General features: G+C 48.9%; 1 protein-coding gene across 4 annotated transcripts in view; it reads left to right on the top strand.

The window, feature by feature from the left end:
• prmt7 (protein arginine methyltransferase 7) overlaps nucleotides 1-14,015 on the top strand; it is a 37,804-nt gene extending 23,789 nt beyond the window's left edge. The window contains exons 10-17 of one of the 4 annotated variants that reach the window (XM_067997721.1): nucleotides 905-988; nucleotides 2,339-2,386; nucleotides 4,025-4,114; nucleotides 5,601-5,762; nucleotides 7,394-7,468; nucleotides 8,893-9,053; nucleotides 10,016-10,112; nucleotides 13,828-14,015. In XM_067997721.1, the coding sequence (XP_067853822.1) occupies nucleotides 905-988; nucleotides 2,339-2,386; nucleotides 4,025-4,114; nucleotides 5,601-5,762; nucleotides 7,394-7,468; nucleotides 8,893-9,053; nucleotides 10,016-10,112; nucleotides 13,828-13,854 (744 nt within the window). In that variant the 3' untranslated portion in view covers nucleotides 13,855-14,015. Of the gene's footprint in view, nucleotides 1-904; nucleotides 989-2,338; nucleotides 2,387-4,024; nucleotides 4,115-5,600; nucleotides 5,763-7,393; nucleotides 7,469-8,892; nucleotides 9,054-10,015; nucleotides 10,113-10,989; nucleotides 12,062-13,827 lie in introns of those variants that run through there. The other 3 variants (XM_067997719.1, XM_067997720.1, XM_067997722.1) reach the window with 3 other exon arrangements.
• Nucleotides 14,016-16,834: the final 2,819 nt, after the last annotated feature.

The following is a 16,834-nucleotide window of genomic DNA, read 5'->3' as shown; positions in this document are numbered from 1 at the left end:
GTCAACATACAGGTACAGCAGGTAACCCGGAAGGCAAACAGAATATTGGCCTTTATTTCTAAGGGGATGGAGTATAAAAGCAAGGAAGTCATGCTACAACTGTACAGGGTGCTGGTGAGACCACACCTGGAGTACTGTGTACAGTTCTGGTGCCCTTATTTAAGGAAGGACACAATTGCATTGGAGGCAGTTCAGAGAAGGTTCACTAGGTTGATTCCGAGTATGGAAGGGTTGTTTTATGAGGAAAGATTGAACAGGTTGGGTCTATACTCATTGGAGTTTAGAAGAATGAGAGGAGATCTTATTGAAACATACAAGATTCTGAGGGGACTCGATAGGGTAGATGCTGAGAGGATGTTACCCCTCATGGGATCTAAATCTATGGGGCATAGTCTCAGAATAAGGGGTCGCCCGTTTAAGACGGAAATGAGGAGGAATTTCTTCTCCCAGAGGGTCGTGAATCTTTGGAATTCTTTACCCCATAAAGCTGTGGAGGATGAGTCATTGAATACATTCAAGGCTGAGTTAGACAAATTTTTGATCAGCTAGGGAGTCAAAGGATGTGGGGAAAGGGCGGGAAAGTGTAATTGAGGTAAAAATCAGATCAGCCATGATCTCATTAAATGGCGGAGCAGGCTCGAGGGGCCGAATGGCCTACTCCTGCTCCAATCTCTTACGGTCTTCTTGACACTCCATTCTGTCAGCCAAGAGAAATGGGTTTCATTAGTAATGCGAAGTTTAACAGTTTAATGCAGCATGCAATTAAGTACAGGATAATGAATTAGACAAACAGTTTTTTTTAGGGGTGGGGGTTTGAACTTGGAAATTAATACTAGCTGTGAACTGATCTGTTATTACTATGCGACTGCGATGCTTACAGATTTACTGTTGTATCTTCCCACAGGTTGTGAAACCAGACAGCGTGTGTCTGACTGTCAGTGATGGAAGCTTGCTGTCTCTCTTTGCTCACTTGCTGGGCGCTGCCCAGGTATGGACATTGCTGGAGGGAAGGGTGGGAGTTGGGACACAATTTTGATGCCTGGTTTGGCTGGGAGTTGCAGGTAGCTGCTTTTTCCTTCCCTTCTCTCTGCCTATATTTTCTTCTCTTTCCCCCACCCCGCTTCTGAACCAACTGTCAATACTTGACCCTTTTTGAGGTACAGTTGCCATCTGATACCTAGCTGTTATCCACATATGAGTCAAGATGATGAACATTGGCGGGATAGTTGGCCATGGGGGTATTGCGGCTGACATCCCATACATGCATTTCAAGCAGGCGTTGGTAGGTAAAGATCAAGAGCAGGAAACTTGGCTGATTTCCCTTTCCTGAATGCTGAGGCCAATTGCAGCCCCCCCACCATCAACCCAGCTGACATCGGCTAATCCAGTACAGACGGAGATTGAACCTGTGACCTGGTCTGTCTGGCTCAGCTACTCGCTGCTTTAACCGGCTGAGCCATTCGATGTTCAGTTGGATAAAATTCCTCTCTCCTATAAGCAGCATCGATTGCTCGCTGTTGACACTTGGAGGAACAGCACCTTTACCAAACCAACAGCCATTCAGCGCTGGTTTTGGTCTCCTGTAATTTGATGATATTAGAAATCTGTTGTTTCCCCTCCAGGATCTGAGTTCTAGCTCAGCCCAGGGAAGTGGGCTGGCTCAGAATGAGGCACTTTCTAGTTGCAGGTTGGAGACCAGTCTTGGAGGGGAGGAAAGGCATTGTCATCAGCATCTGTTTGGGAACACTTGGTGGGAAAAGGAAAAGCCTTGCGTTTCTTGTTGCTACCCTCCCTCTCGTTACAGACAGTGTGATGATATGTGTTCCAACGAACACAGCACTCAACAGAAGCAAGCCATCGGGGTGAAGCTGTCTCCTGTTAATTACTTTCTTTGGGAAAGGGAGGAGAGAGAAGAGATCACATGCTCAGTAACTGTAACAAACCAGTGCAGCTCATAATATTCTCCAAATAGTCAAATCAGATAGTTAGCCACATTGTGGAGTGTTACCGAAATGCATCCAGTGCTCTGGATTGTTGGTACGATCCCACGAATCAACGATAGAACTTAACCCATGATAATCCCAATCGTTTGCAGTGTGATGGGGCGCAGGGACATGGCCCCTCCCCCTTCCCTGTCCAGTCTCCAGACTGCCACCTGCCTCAATATATGTGTTTATTAAGATGGTCCAATCTTCCTCAGGATTCAGAATCCTTCTGCTAAACTGGATGATGGAGGACTATGACTATAAAATTTACCAGACTTCCTGTAGATGTTGCAGTTACAACTGGACTGACTTGCTTCTTTATTCCCTTACTCACTGACTTTGTGTTTCTGTAGGTTTATAGTCTGGAGATTTCTGCCATGTCCAGGCGAGTAATGGAGAAGGTCAGTTTACAGTTAATGAGCTGACATTTGCTGTGGTCTACCCTGATGGTGTAGTACTGTACACTGGAAGACCCTCTTCTGAGGGAATGGTGTAGTATGCTGGAGGGACCTTGCCCAAAGGTATAGAGTAATCTGTTCTCTGCCCCAGGGTGCGGTGCAGTGTACTGATGGACTCCCTGCCCCAGGGTGCGGTGCAGTGTACTGATGGACTCCCTGCCCCAGGGTGTGGTGCAGTGTACTGATTGACTCCCTGCCCCAGGGTGTGGTGCAGTGTACTGATCGACTCCCTGCCCCTGGGTGCGGTGCAGTGTACTGATGGACTCCCTGCCCCAGGGTGCGGTGCAGTGTACTGATCGACTCCCTGCCCCAGGGTGCGGTGCAGTGTACTGATCGACTCCCTGCCCCAGGGTGCGGTGCAGTGTACTGATCGACTCCCTGCCCCAGGGTGCGGTGCAGTGTACTGATCGACTCCCTGCCCCAGGGTGTGGTGCAGTGTACTGATGGACTCCCTGCCCCAGGGTGCGGTGCAGTGTACTGATGGACTCCCTGCCCCAGGGTGCGGTGCAGTGTACTGATCGACTCCCTGCCCCAGGGTGTGGTGCAGTGTACTGATCGACTCCCTGCCTCAGGGTGTGGTGCAGTGTACTGATCGACTCCCTGCCCCAGGGTGTGGTGCAGTGTACTGATGGACTCCCTGCCCCAGGGTGCGGTGCAGTGTACTGATGGACTCCCTGCCCCAGGGTGCGGTGCAGTGTACTGATGGACTCCCTGCCCCAGGGTGCGGTGCAGTGTACTGATCGACTCCCTGCCCCAGGGTGCGGTGCAGTGTACTGATCGACTCCCTGCCCCAGGGTGCGGTGCAGTGTACTGATCGACTCCCTGCCTCAGGGTGTGGTGCAGTCTGCTGGCTGGACCCTGTTGGGTTGGTTCGTGCTAATTTCTAAAGTGAGACTCCAGCTGTTAGTAAGGCCTAAGTGGTGTAATAACGTCTCTTCACCCCCCCCCCCCGCCCCAAACACAGTGGTGTGGCACCCTCTCTCTTATTTCACGTCGTCCTATTGCACGGGAAGTACATTTCCCATTCAGCAGTGTCACTGTGACATTAAATGTTAGAATAGAAGTCAGTTTGGCTCAATGGAAATGCCCCCACCTCTAAGTCAGAAGGTTGTGGTTTCAAGCCCCACTGCAGACTTGAGCACGTTAATGGAGGCTGATACTCCAGTGTGTTACTGAGGGAGAGTGTGTTATCAGAGACGCCGTCTTTCAGATGAGACCTTAAACTGAGGTCTCATCCATCTGCTCAGGTGGATGTAAAAGATGCTATAACATTATTCGAAGATCAGGAAATTCTCCCAGTGTCTTGGCCCAACATTCAATCTTCAACCAACACCACAAGAAACTGATTATAACTGGTCATTCATTCATTCGCTGTTTGTGGGTCCTTGCCATCTGCAAATTAGCTGCCACATTTGCTTACATAACAACAGTGACTGCACTTCAAAAGTAATCCAATGGCTGTGAAGTGATTTTGGGCGTCCTGAGGACGTGATAAGGCGCTATATAAATGCAGGCGCTTTCTTTGTAGCAGTGATGTGACCGGGATCAGACCTCTAAACCTTTCATTCACGTCTCTCTCAGATTTTGGCCGCTAACGCACTGACTGGGAAGGTGACTGTTACTGAGAAGCGTCCAGAGCAGCTGTTGCCTGCTGACCTGGACAACAACCAGGTGAGACTGCGTGCCCGAGTGAGAAGCGGAGTAAACGTGGTTCATTTGTGAGCGTGGCTCGCATGATTGTACCATCCGTGCTCCTAGCCTTGGCTCCCAAAACCCACTATGTCTTTGAGGTGTTGGGGTTCTAGCAGGGTGGGTGAAGGTGGGGCCCTGTTACATGGATCACCGCCCTGTTAGTCCCGCCCAGGGGTTTTCTCAGGCAGAGGAGGTGGGTGCTGTTTGTGCCTGTCCCCTTTCCAGGTGATATTAGGAAAAAAAGAGGTGGGACTGGTGGAAAGGAGTTACTTGCCAGAATTCCTTACACTCTGCTGCCCTCAGTGTACAAGTAGACGTGCAGCACTCTTAAACCAGTGGAAGTGGGGCCCACCAAGTGGAAAGCCGGTTTCCTTACAGCAGCTGATTGCAAAATGATCGTCCATAAAAGTGGCCCCTTTGTCCTCATTCCTTTGCTCTTCTGCAGGACCAGCTGGCACTGCCCCCCCCCCCCCCCAAGCAGCTTGCTAACCCCCGCTCTTCCTGTATACCCTACCATTGAGTAGGCACCCCGCGATGCTGACCCTGGTGTCGGTGCCTGCCCACCTTGTATAAATAGCCTGGGACTTCCGACAGGGTTGGACATGTAACCGCGTGGTGCACGAGAAGTCCCGCTCCACCATTGTTACTGCGGCAGAGCGCGATCGCAAGTTTTGGGGGCCCTGATCTCCAGTCTGTTCCCCTCCTCTCCTGAAGCCGTTATCTCCTTGCTGGGTTACTGTTCCAGGGCATCACGGGTGAGCCCCTGACATTGAACGTGGGCAGGCTATTCGACTTGGAGAGGGCGACATCACAAACTCAGTCTTGTCCTTGTTGGTGTTCAGACAAGTGCACTTGGCCCTTTCCTGTCTCTGTAACCTTCTCCAGCCCTACAACCCTTTGAGAACTCTGCGTTCCTGTAACTTGGCCTCGTGTATCCCCAACTTCCTTTGCCCTGCCTTCAGCTGTCTAGGTCCTAAACTCTGGAATTCCCTCTCCGCATCTCTCTCCTCCTTTAAGACACTCCTTAAAACCTACCTCACCTGTCCTAATGTCTCCTCCTTTGGCTTGGTGTCAATTTGTTTGTCTGATAACGCTCCTTAGAAGCGCCTTGGGATGTTTTACTACACTAAAGGCACTATATAAATGCAGGTTGTTGTTGGGATCACTGGATAGTGTTTGGGAACCCCAGCTAGTTTCTAGCCGAGGAAATGCTGAATCCAGTTGAAGCACTGCTGCTGAGATCATCCCTGTCTGGGAGGGTGACAGGTGAAGGAGCGAGTGACTGCTGCTCAGGTTGGAGTGTGCGACTTGACAGCACTTACGTCAGAACTTAAAGTTCATTGTATTTAATCGGAAGGTGAAACGAGTGAACAACTGCTGTGTTTGTTTCAGCGAGACCCAGTGCGTTACCCTCCTTTTCTCTCTCTCTCTGATTCTTCTGGGTTACTCTCCTTTTTTCTGCCAGGTGTCAGTTCTGATCGGAGAGCCGTTCTTCACCACCAGCCTCCTGCCCTGGCACAACCTTTACTTCTGGTACGCGAGGACCTACCTTGCCAAGCACCTGAGTAGCGAGTTCACCGTCCTGCCACAGTCCGCCACGCTCTTGGCGATGGCCGTCGAGTTCGAGGTGAGCGGAGAATGTCAAACATCGCGGTGAGAAGGGTGTGGTCTGACGTTGGAATTTGGGAGTACATAGTAACAGGAGTAGGCCATTCAGCCTCTCGAGCCTGTTCCACCGTCCAATTAGATCATGGCTGATCTGAATCTTAACTCCACCCACCTGTCTTGGTTCCATATCCCTCAATACCCTTGGCTAACAAAAATCTATCAATCTCAGTCTTGAATTTTTCAGTTGACCCTCAACAGCTTTTTGGGGGAGAGCGTTCCAGATTTCCACTACCCTTTGTGTGAAGATGTGCTTCCTGACATCATCCCTGAACGGTCTAGCTCTAATTTTAAGGTTATGCCCCCTTGTTCTAGGGGGATCCAGATCCAATTATTGGGGGATTTTTTTTACAAAGTGTTTCTCTTTTCTAATAATAAAAGTGCTGTGTATTTTTGTAAAAAGTAATAGATATACTGTTCTGAGAGAGGATTCCTGGGGTGGGGGTAGAGACAAGCCAGTGGAAGAGGTAGGGAGAGCCAGGGCTGACCAGTGGGAGAGTAGGGCACCCAAGGCCAGCTAGAGGGGAGAAGTGGGCCCCGCTGGTGGGATACCCGGGGCCAGCTGGTGGGAGAGTGGAAGAGTTAGCTGAACACCCTCATGTTATCCCCTGCAGAATTAAACCACACTATGGCATAGACGGCATATGCCTACCTACATCAATGCCTATAACCTGTGTCCAGAGCTGTAACATTCTTATCCTTGCCTTTATTTTCATGCAAGGAGAATACAGTGAAATCTGTTGGAGAGCCCCGCACAGCTGCCAAATAACTGGAATTCTCAATGCACTGAAAAGCTCCCCTGCTGGGCTTGTGGGGAAATGCAACACCCGGTGCTGTACTGGTCTGGGCTGGGTTAGCTGGTTTTAATTGGGGCAGCAGGAAGAGCTCTGCAATTGGCCTCAGAGTTCCTGGGCTGAGGAGGGGGAAATCAACCAGGGTTCCCACTCCTGATCACCATCCTACAACTGTGTACGTTAGTCGGGAGCAGGATCAGTCTCCGCTGTCAAGTTGAACACAGTTGAAGAGCCTGCTGATACTGTCCTGGCTCTTGGTCGAGGCACTGGGCAGTAACTGGAGGCATCTCTGGAACTGCAACCCAGCAACAAGTCAACACCTTCGAGGAGCGTAGGAATTACTGGAGGAAGAAAGACTGGGGTCCTTCTAGTTTGTCTTCTGCCATCCTGGTAGTCGCATGATAGAATAATGGTGTTGTTGACTAATCGTTGTAATCAATCCCTATCAATGAGTGTACAACAGACCCAGACATGAGGTGAGGAAACCCCCAGTGGTAGAGAACTTTGGGAAACATAGGTCCAAAGTAACCTGTTCCTCCCAAGCCTGCGACACTTACCACATGTCGTGTATCAAATTACTCGTTAAATGTTTCCCAAAATGTTTTTTTCTGAAAGAAATCTGTCTAATTTGGATTTGAATAAAGAGGGGAAAGTTCTGGATATGGGTGGAGGGAACTGTGAATTATTTTATATTTTACATTTATATTTTGCTGTCTGTATATGTTGATGCCTCGTTTTGGAAGAGCAGTTATCAGTATAACCTATTTAGGCTGGTTCCGCTTGCTGTCTGTCTCTCCAGGACCTCTGGCGTATCCGTGCCCCCTGTGGGATGTGTGAGGGCTTTGACGTCAATCTGATGGATGAGATGATCCAGGTACTAGCTGGCGGCTGCTCTGATGCACCGAGCATGCTCCGTGCGTGCAGCGTGTTGCGCCCACAACTTTCCATCGCTGCTTTCTCCGCGTGATTAGAACTTTCAACTCTGAGGATGGCGTGGTGGAGTGTCAGGCTGAGAAGGGTGGATTCGGTACATGGTGAACTTTCAAACCTTAGCTGTGTGTTAAGTGAAGAAGTGCAGAGCGAAAGCCAGAGCTTTCTTCCAGAGGTTGGGTAGGGGAAAACGGGGACACAGGATGATTGGCACAGGTCATTTCCCAGGAGAACCTCGGAGAGACTGAGGAGGGGAAAGGGAGAAAATAAGCAATCCTTACTCCAGTTCACGGAGCACAAGATTGCCCGGCTGCCTGGGAAGTATTTCCTAGGGTGTCACAAAACCTGCCCTCATAAGGCCTTGAATGGCTTTTGGGCTTCAGAACGTCTTCAGAATCTGCAGCTAACGTTGCTGTGCCTGGACTTTGCCTTGTCGCTGGCTCTTTAATGTAATTGGAGAGTTCTAGTCCTGTCAGCCCTTTCAAAAGTGATAAACTCCACTCACGCGGAGACACTTTATAAAAAGTTTGAACTAACTTTCACATTCTTCTAGTCAGTACTTTTGTTCATTTGAGTGCCAGTGAAGTGTGGAGCAGAAGGGGAGAGACGAGAAATAATCTGGGAGCACTTACCCTCACAAAGTAAGGAAGCTGTGTTTATCAGTGGAGATGCACTCAGTAATACAGGGTGCTGACTAGGAGGGCTTATGTAAAGCAAGTGTCTAATATCATCAGTTACTCCTAAGGAATTGATTTCCTGAAATTTTACAAATTCACTTCATGCCTCCATGTTAAAAAAAAGAACTTAGATTTTTATAGCGCCTTTCACAACCTCAGGACGTCCCAAAGCGCTTTACAGCCAATGAAGTTCTTTTGAAGTGTAGTCACTGGTGTAATGTAGGAAATATGGCAGCCATATTAACGCACAGCAAGGTCCCACAATGTGATTATGACCAGCTAATCTGTTTTAGTGATGGTTGAGGGATAAATATTGGCCAGGACATCGGGGAGAACTCCCCTGCTCTTTTTCGAATAAGGCCTTGGAATCTTTTACGCCCACCTGAGAGAGCAGACGAGGCTACGGTTTAATGTCTTATCAGCGCAGCACTCCCTCAGTACTGCACTGAACTGTCAGCCTAGATATTGTGCTCAAGTCTTTGGACTGGGACTTGAGCCTACAACCTTTTGACTCAGAAGAGGGCTACCACTGAGCCACAGCTGACTCCTACCCACAGTGTGTGTGTGTTTGGCTCCATGGGGTGTTGGACAGGTTCAGTCACAGCGTTATCTTTGCTTTTAAACGTTGCAACATTACTAGCTGTTTATAATTTTTTTTTCCTCTCATTTCTCTTGTGCCATCTTTTTCCAGAATTCCTTGAATTTCCGGGAGTGTCAGGAGGCTGAGCCCCACCCACTGTGGGAATACCCCTGTAGGGCACTCAGTGACCCTCGCCAGGTCCTCGCCTTTGATTTTCGCCGGGAGGTACCAGAGCAGCCAATCTATGGCACAGGATCGATGCAGTTGTTGAGGTATGGAGAAGAGCAAGTGCTTCCCTGCACCTAATGTTAAACAGGAAGGAGCTGAACAGATATATGGCAGGGAAAGCGCTTGAGGGATACAAGAGAGAGGCGCAATTGAAACCCGGCAGCACTCACAATTAATGATCCTTTCACTTATGAACCCTGAATCATTTTATCAGGATAGGTATGTTGTGACTAAACTCTGTTTACATGAATTGTATCTAAATAAAAGTCTCTGGTCTAATCACTGAGGCTGCAGATATATCCAGGAAAGAAAGTTGCAAATAATTATTTAAAGTATAATTTATGGTGACCTTTTTCCTGTCCTGAATGTTAGTAACTGTGCTGCTGGTTTGCTGACTCTTTTACCGGGAGCTGAGATATCAGGTTGGTCATTGAGCACTGAGCCACGACCCATTGGGATCCTATAAATGTACAACAAGCAGAAAAGAACACTGAGGTACATCAAAGTTCAACAAATCTCATAGTGATCTCTCTATCAGATGGTGCCCTCTCTATCATAGAGTGATTGCTCTGTCTCTCTATCCATCATGCTCTATCGATCTATCCGTGCTCGGTCGGTCGATCACTCTTTCGGTGCTCGGTCGATCGATCGCTCCATCTATTGATCATACAGTGCTGTATCTCTCGTACCTCTCGGTCCTTTCTCTGCTAAATATCCATTCAGTTCTGCCTTGAAATCGTTGACCATGTTTGTCTCCATTGCTCACCAAGCAGTCTATTCTGTACAGTCACCACTGTCTGTGTAAAGTCATTACATTTAAACTCCCTCTTCACCTTCCCTTTGCTGAGCTGCAGTCCACCCTCTTCCCCCACCCTTGTGTGGTTTGTGATGTATTGTTACGGTTCCATTTAACATACCCTTTAGAATCTTGAATTCCCGTAACAACATTTCTAGTGTAACTTTTGACATTTTTAAAAAAAATTTAAATTGCTTGTTAATTTTCTAGATCTGGCACTTGCCACGGAGTGGTGCTTTGGATGGACTATTGCCTAACGGATGACATCACCATCAGCACGGGGTTAACCAGGCCCCACTCTCATATGGTAAAACTCCTTTATTCAATTTCACAGTAAGACAGAGCCCAGCGGAATCAGCCACTGGGCCAGAATGAAATCTGTGCTGTGGTGATTGGTAATAGTGATGGACCTTGAAATGGGATATTGGTAATGGTGCCGGGAATGGAACAGGTAGTGGGGTGTTGGGAATGGAGCATTTATCTGCTGAAGTCTTGGTGGCTTTTTTTTTAAACTCCAGTTGAATGATGTCTATACTGGGGAACGGTTTCCATTTTAAATACCCAGTGTCCAAGCACCTCTAGGTTAGGTATAGCAGAGATACAGATTAAAGTACCCGCTGCACTTCTAAGTAAAGCACTCCTAGTTTAGGTATTATAGGAATAGTTTACTGAGTGAGGCTCTTTGGGCTACAGCAGAATCTCATGAGAAACCTTAATTGCACCATTGTGAATTTTCCACTTTCCACACCAGCCATCCCTGTGATAGTTCGTGCCAAATTAGGGCTCTTTTGTGCTGAAACTGCCACACTCGAGTTGGACCCTTACAGTCAGCGGAGAGACAGAGGAGGCTTTCACCCCATTACTCTGGTCTGGACTGGATTCAAACACAGGTCCATTTGAAATACAAGTATCTGTCAGTTAGCCAAGGTACTCCTCTGCTTTTTTTTTAAAAAATGAACTTCTACATAATACAACCTAACCTACAAAGTACTTGTCCGTTACTCCAAATCCTAGGGTCCCTATCATTTGCACTTTGTGATCAGTACTGACGGGATCCCATTGATGAGTTTGGGCTCTTCCGCTTGTGCTTCCTGTCGACCTCGCCGATGTTGCTGTCTCGGGTATCTGGCGTTTTCCTTGTCCCGTCTTCTCACTCTTGAATTCCTTTGTTCTGCCGTCGACAGGGTGACTGCGACTGGAACCCACACTGCAAGCAAGGCGTCTACCTCCTCGGCTCAGTGACCAATCCCGAGACCTCGGCAGACGGCCAGACCTCGGTCGTCTACAGCGTGACCTTTCACCCAGAGACTGGCAAGCTAGCCATGGATTTCAAGCAGTCCCCGTGACCAACCGCAGAGTGCTGAAGGACGAGTGATGGCACAGAGTGTCTGTAGGCGGTGTTAGTCACTGGAGAGGTGGGCTGCACTAAACACCACAGGGCCACCAGTAAAACTGTAATAGGTCTGAAACTAGACTCAGATATTACTCTTGGGACTTTCGGGCCCTCGCCCAGCTGTGAAATGAAGACTTGTTTCAACCGTACTTGTTTTGAAATTGAGGGAAGAATAAGCAAAAGTGGTTACTTCAGTCGGTAAATGTGACGACTGAACCCCAGGGCAGTGCATTGTAGACAGTGACTGGAGCAAGAGGGAGTGTCCAGTATAATGTCTGCTTGGCTCAGTAGTGGCACTCTAATCTCTGAGTCAGAAGGTCATGGGTTCAAACTCCACTCCAAAGACTTGAGCACATAATCTAGGCTGACACAACAGCGCAGTACGAAAGGATTGCTGCATTATTGGAATAATGTCTTTCGGATGGGACATTAAAGTGAGGCTCCATCTGCTTGCTCAAGTAGATGTAAAAGATCCCATGGTTGAAAGGAGGAGGGGAGTTCTACCAGTGTCCTGGACAACATTCATCCCTCAACCAACACCACCAAAACAGGTTAACTGGTCATTCATCAAATCGCTGTTGTGAGATCTTGCTGTGTGCGAGTTGGCTGCTGTGTTTGCCTAAATAACAACAGTACAAAACTAACCTTTTGGCTCTGAAAGATGCTGTATAAATGCATGGAGATTGGGCCAAAGTTTACCATTTCATCTCAGTGGAGCACTTCTTCAGTACTGGACTGTCTATCTAGATTACATAAGTCGGTAGTGAACTTGATGCAAACGAGAATTGATGTTTCAAATTGTACAAGATTTGTTTTATTTTAAAAGGAGACTCATTAAAGTGTTGTTCAAGTCCTGCCCCGTTCATCGGATTTATATCATTTTAGAAATCTCCATCTCTATGTTTTGCTTATTCAGATTGACGCCTATGTGTGAGAGTTTGAAGCTGACGTTCCCCTTGCCCTTTATTGTGTGTTTGCACAGTGCTGTGGGCTATTCATGGACCAATCTACAGAATTTTACTAGCAGTTGGATCTGCGAATTACTAGTAATTGTTTTATTTCACCTGTCCCTCAGTACTGCATTCCTCTCTCTCTTCGTGTCGGCTGGCTCAGTGGTAGCACTCTTGCCTGAGTCAAGGTCATTGGTTCAAGCCCCACTCCAGATCTTGGAGCACGTCAAGTAGGCTGACACTCGGCGCAGTACCGAGGGAGAGCCGATATATAACGGATCCTGCGGCTGTTTGTGAGATCTTGTGCAAATTGCTGCCACATTTATCGTTGTGGCAACAGTGACTTACTTCCAAAAGTCTGTATATGAAGTATTTCCATGCGATATGATAAGCCGTTATATAAACGCAGGCTTCAGTTCCCTCTTTCTCCTCCCCTTACTGGAGGTGTAAAGATCTTTGTCTTCCAGCAAACGAGATTGTCAATTGAATCCCAGTTTGCTGGGGTGAGGGCCAGTGCCTTTATTCACCATGTTTTGCGCCCTACTGTTCCTTACTACTGGCACCTGGTTAAAGGAGGAATGTAAATGGTTTCTGTGCTGATCCTCTGAGTCCTTTCCTTTATCAGTAAGATTCACAGCGTGGCCCTGCACATCAAGAACAGGCTGGTTCTTCACCAGACGCCCCAGTAAATACCCCGTTCTTCACTGCCTAGTGTAATCCCAGACTGTGCACTTCACGCACTACTAGTAATCATGGTCAGCATAAGCCCAGTGACAAGTCACCCTAGCTTTGTAGGTGTGATTTATTCTTTATTTATTTAGCCAGTCTTGCTGGAGGTTATTTAATTATTGCCGGGTCTGTGTGGAATGCACTCTGTCCAGTTTGCCTTGCCTGGTGATGTGCAGGTGGCGCAGACCTCAATGAGCACAGAGAATCCACTGATCACAGACTCAGCTTGTGCTGTCAGTAAACCGCGTGTTGATTTAAACAAGTCGCAGCACCATTTTAAAATTACTTCCAACACGAACAGGCTCTATCCAGTGGCTGATGTGTGTAGTGCGGCTTAATTCTGCTGCGTGACCTGCTCGATAGTGCCGAGGTGTACATCATGTATCTGAGTTATGAATTATTCTGATTGCTCCTCCAAAGCCTCAGCTTTAAGTGCATTGCCTGGTCTGGTACTGAGCTGTACGTACCAACAAGGTTAGTCTGTGCAAAGTAAGCTGGTCTTAGCTGGGTTAGTACACAGTCACTACAATTGGCCTCAGTGCTCTGGATTAGCGAAGGGAATAATCAGCCCCGGTTCCCACTCCTGATGCAGTGATCAGTGCAGGGAAGTGTATGTGTGGGTATCTGGCGAGGGCAATGTTGGGCTCGGCTGTGATGCCCTGCTGGTTGAACAAAGTGTCTGGGCTCTGGGGTGAAATACCAGAAGGTGCCAGCACCCTTCAGGAGAAAAGAGACATCAACTACCCCAATCAGTCAGTCTGGCAAACCATCGGCTTGTCGTGTGAGTTTCAGCTGTACTGTCCTCGGTGACATCTCCCTCAATCCGGCACTTGACAGACACCATTGACCTTCTCACTGACCTCATTATAAGGGGTGAGAAAGAAGATTGTACTTTACTCGTAATGGAGTCCGTGAAGCTGTGGGGTAAATGTGGGACCTTTTTGTTTTAGCGAAGCAAGCTCTCGGTGTCTGGATGAAATGGTGCCTGGTGGCGTGGGCTCACAGACCTGCTGCAGTCACGGTGTCGGTGTGAGGACGTGTGGGAAGTGTACAGTCACTGCGACTGGGGTCTCTCAGCACCGGTACCCTCCTACTTAATGTACGTGTTTGCTGAAATTAAACATGGATAGTAAATAAATGCTGGAATGGTCTTTGAGTTAGAAGCTGTCCAACAGCAGACAGGTGACGTGTAATTCTACACTTATTGATATGGAGTAAAAATGCAAGTGATAGATATTTATTTATATACAAATGGTGTTAATTTTTTTCTGGCTGACCTTGTGGTATGAATGTAGAGTAAGAGATAGGTTGGGGTGCATTGCAAAGGGTTCTGTAGCCCTGAGCCTGAAAGGACGGCCACAGTGCAGCATACACTCTCGGACTCTCAGAAGGTTCAGTCTTACCCGCGTTTGGATAATTGACAAGAAGTGTTTCAGGTCCAGCTGGTGAGCACGGATCAGGAAAGGGTTTTTGTATAATCGAGGTTTGGACCTGTTCTTCTGAATGGAGGTGAGACAGTAAGGAGTGAGTGTTGTTTCTAAATGATTTGTGCCTCTGAGAGAGAAGACTTCGCCTAACATTGCCTCCCCCCTCCACCCCAGCAAATGGAAAATAATGAAACTCTTGGTATTGCAGTGAAAACTCTGTGTAGAACATGTCAGGCTCACTTCAGTGTAAGTGCAGGTGTAAACAACTCAGCAAACCACCCCCACATTCCAACAGTAACCCCTCCCCACTGTAAACTCCGCCCCCCCTGCCAAAATCAAAACACCTCCCTTCTGAACACTGCAACATCTCAACCCAATAAACCCTTCAGGACACTGCCCGTCGTTCCCTCTCCCTGGAATACAAGCCTCGGATTACTTACTGGGCTCATTTCTAACTGGAGAAGCCGAGACCACGAATCAAGCTTTGCCTCTTCTTCCTCTCACCCCTTCCATGGTTTTTTTCCCTCTGATCTCTTCCTATACGAGACGTGAAAATGTAATGGGTTGTCTGCCCCGCCAGTGCCTCGCCTCTTCCCCCAGGGCCCCTGCCGGTGCTGCTGTCTAACTGCCTGATTCCAGGTGCATGTCTGTGGATTAACTGCTTAGTTTTCCAATTTTCTCCACTGCTGCCTGGCTCCAGGTCCACAGACGGCTGCAGCCTCCAGTCTCTTTAAGACACGGCTTTTCTTCCAGCCAGCCTAGCTGGGCAGTGCTGCCAGGATATTTTATCAGCGTAGCCACTGCCCTCACTACAAAGAAGGATCATTCATTAGCAAAACAGATGCAACAGCTGCTGATAGCCCCCTCCCCCTGCTAACCTGAGGCCAATTGTAGCATCATCCCCAAACCCCCATCACCATTCGCCACCCCTTCCTCCCCCACAGCTAATTCATCCCAGCCCAAGATTTGAACCTGGGACTGTGCTGTTTAGCTCAATGATTCAGTCGCTCCTCATCCTTTTGCCCATCTCCAGTATGGGGCAAGGCTCACAACACAAACTCCCCACACAGGAGCCCCAGGTACCAAACCACCTGCTAGCGCAGCACTCTATCCAGCCTCTCTACTCTTTCCCCCCTCCCTGCACTGCCAGCTCGGTGCCCGTGCTGATTCCATTGCCAGATGTGAAGTGAAGAAAAAAGGACTCCCGACACCCACTGAATCGTGGCTAACGATTGTGCTTCTCTTTACTGATAAAACAGGTCGGATACACTTGAAAAGATCCAGGAGGGATTACCAAAAAAAATATCAAAACCATTTCTCAGATTCTAGTGAAAGCGGTGGAGACGAGGATAGGTACAAAAAGTGCAGTCTGGACGGAGAGTAAAAAACAGACCAGGCAGAGTCCGGGAGTCAGACTCGCACAGGAGCTCGGCCTTACGGTGCGTCACTGTTAATCTGGGGTTTACTCAGGCTCAAATCTCGGGGGACAGGAGCGTTTACTGTTCCATTTTCTTCTCGGAAATTGCATTTGTTGGTAAATTGTGCACGAAACAGGTTGTCAGTGTTGATATTGGGACAGGATGAAAGCAAACTCGTCACTTTACCCCCCCACTCCATTTTTCTGTTTCCACTATCATGCTTAATCATCTTTCAATCTACAGTTCTGAAGCAGGACCCTATCCGACACAGTTCCATCTGCTTCTCTCTCGACAGAGGCTGACTGACCAACTGTTTGTGTTTCCAACATGTCCTGTTTTTGTCTTAAGATTTGCAGTTTTTTTTTGTTGCTCAGCTCACCTCACATTTACAAATCATTTTATTGTAATCATCCCACGGTGTGAGCACCTCGTCCTAGAAGGTGTCAGCCATGGCTCGGTGTCAGCACTCCCGCCTCTGAGTCACTCTGGTGGGGACATGGGACCTCCTATCTTCACCTCATTGTACAAGTGATACTAGATCTCCTTCGCCTCACTGTAGGGGGGACACGCGGTCCCCTTCGCCTCACTGTAGGGGGCTCACGCGGTCCCCTTCACCTCACTGTAGGGGGCTCACGCGGTCCCCTTCGCCTCACTGTAGGGGGCTCACGCGGTCCCCTTCGCCTCACTGTAGGGGGCTCACGCGGTCCCCTTCGCCTCACTGTAGGGGGCTCACGCGGTCCCCTTCGCCTCACTGTAGGGGGCTCACGCGGTCCCCTTCGCCTCACTGTAGGGGGCTCACGCGGTCCCCTTCGCCTCACTGTAGGGGGCTCACGCGGTCCCCTTCGCCTCACTGTAGGGGGCTCACGGGGTCCCCTTCGCCTCACTGTAGGGGGCTCACGGGGTCCCCTTCGCCTCACTGTAGGGGGCTCACGGGGTCCCCTTCGCCTCACTGTAGGGGTGACACGCGGTCCCCTTCGCCTCACTGTACGGGGGACATGGGGTCCCCTTCGCCTCACTGTAGGGGGGACACGCGGTCCCCTTCGCCTCACTGTAGGGGGGACACGCGATCCCCTTCGCCTCACTGTAGGGGGGACACGCGATCCCCTTCGCCT

The sequence above is a fragment of the Heptranchias perlo genome, chromosome 16 (assembly GCF_035084215.1).
Source record: "Heptranchias perlo isolate sHepPer1 chromosome 16, sHepPer1.hap1, whole genome shotgun sequence".
Classification (NCBI taxonomy): domain Eukaryota; kingdom Metazoa; phylum Chordata; class Chondrichthyes; order Hexanchiformes; family Hexanchidae; genus Heptranchias; species Heptranchias perlo.
Note: the sequence above shows the minus strand (reverse complement) of the source record. Positions and strands in the feature narration are given on the sequence as shown.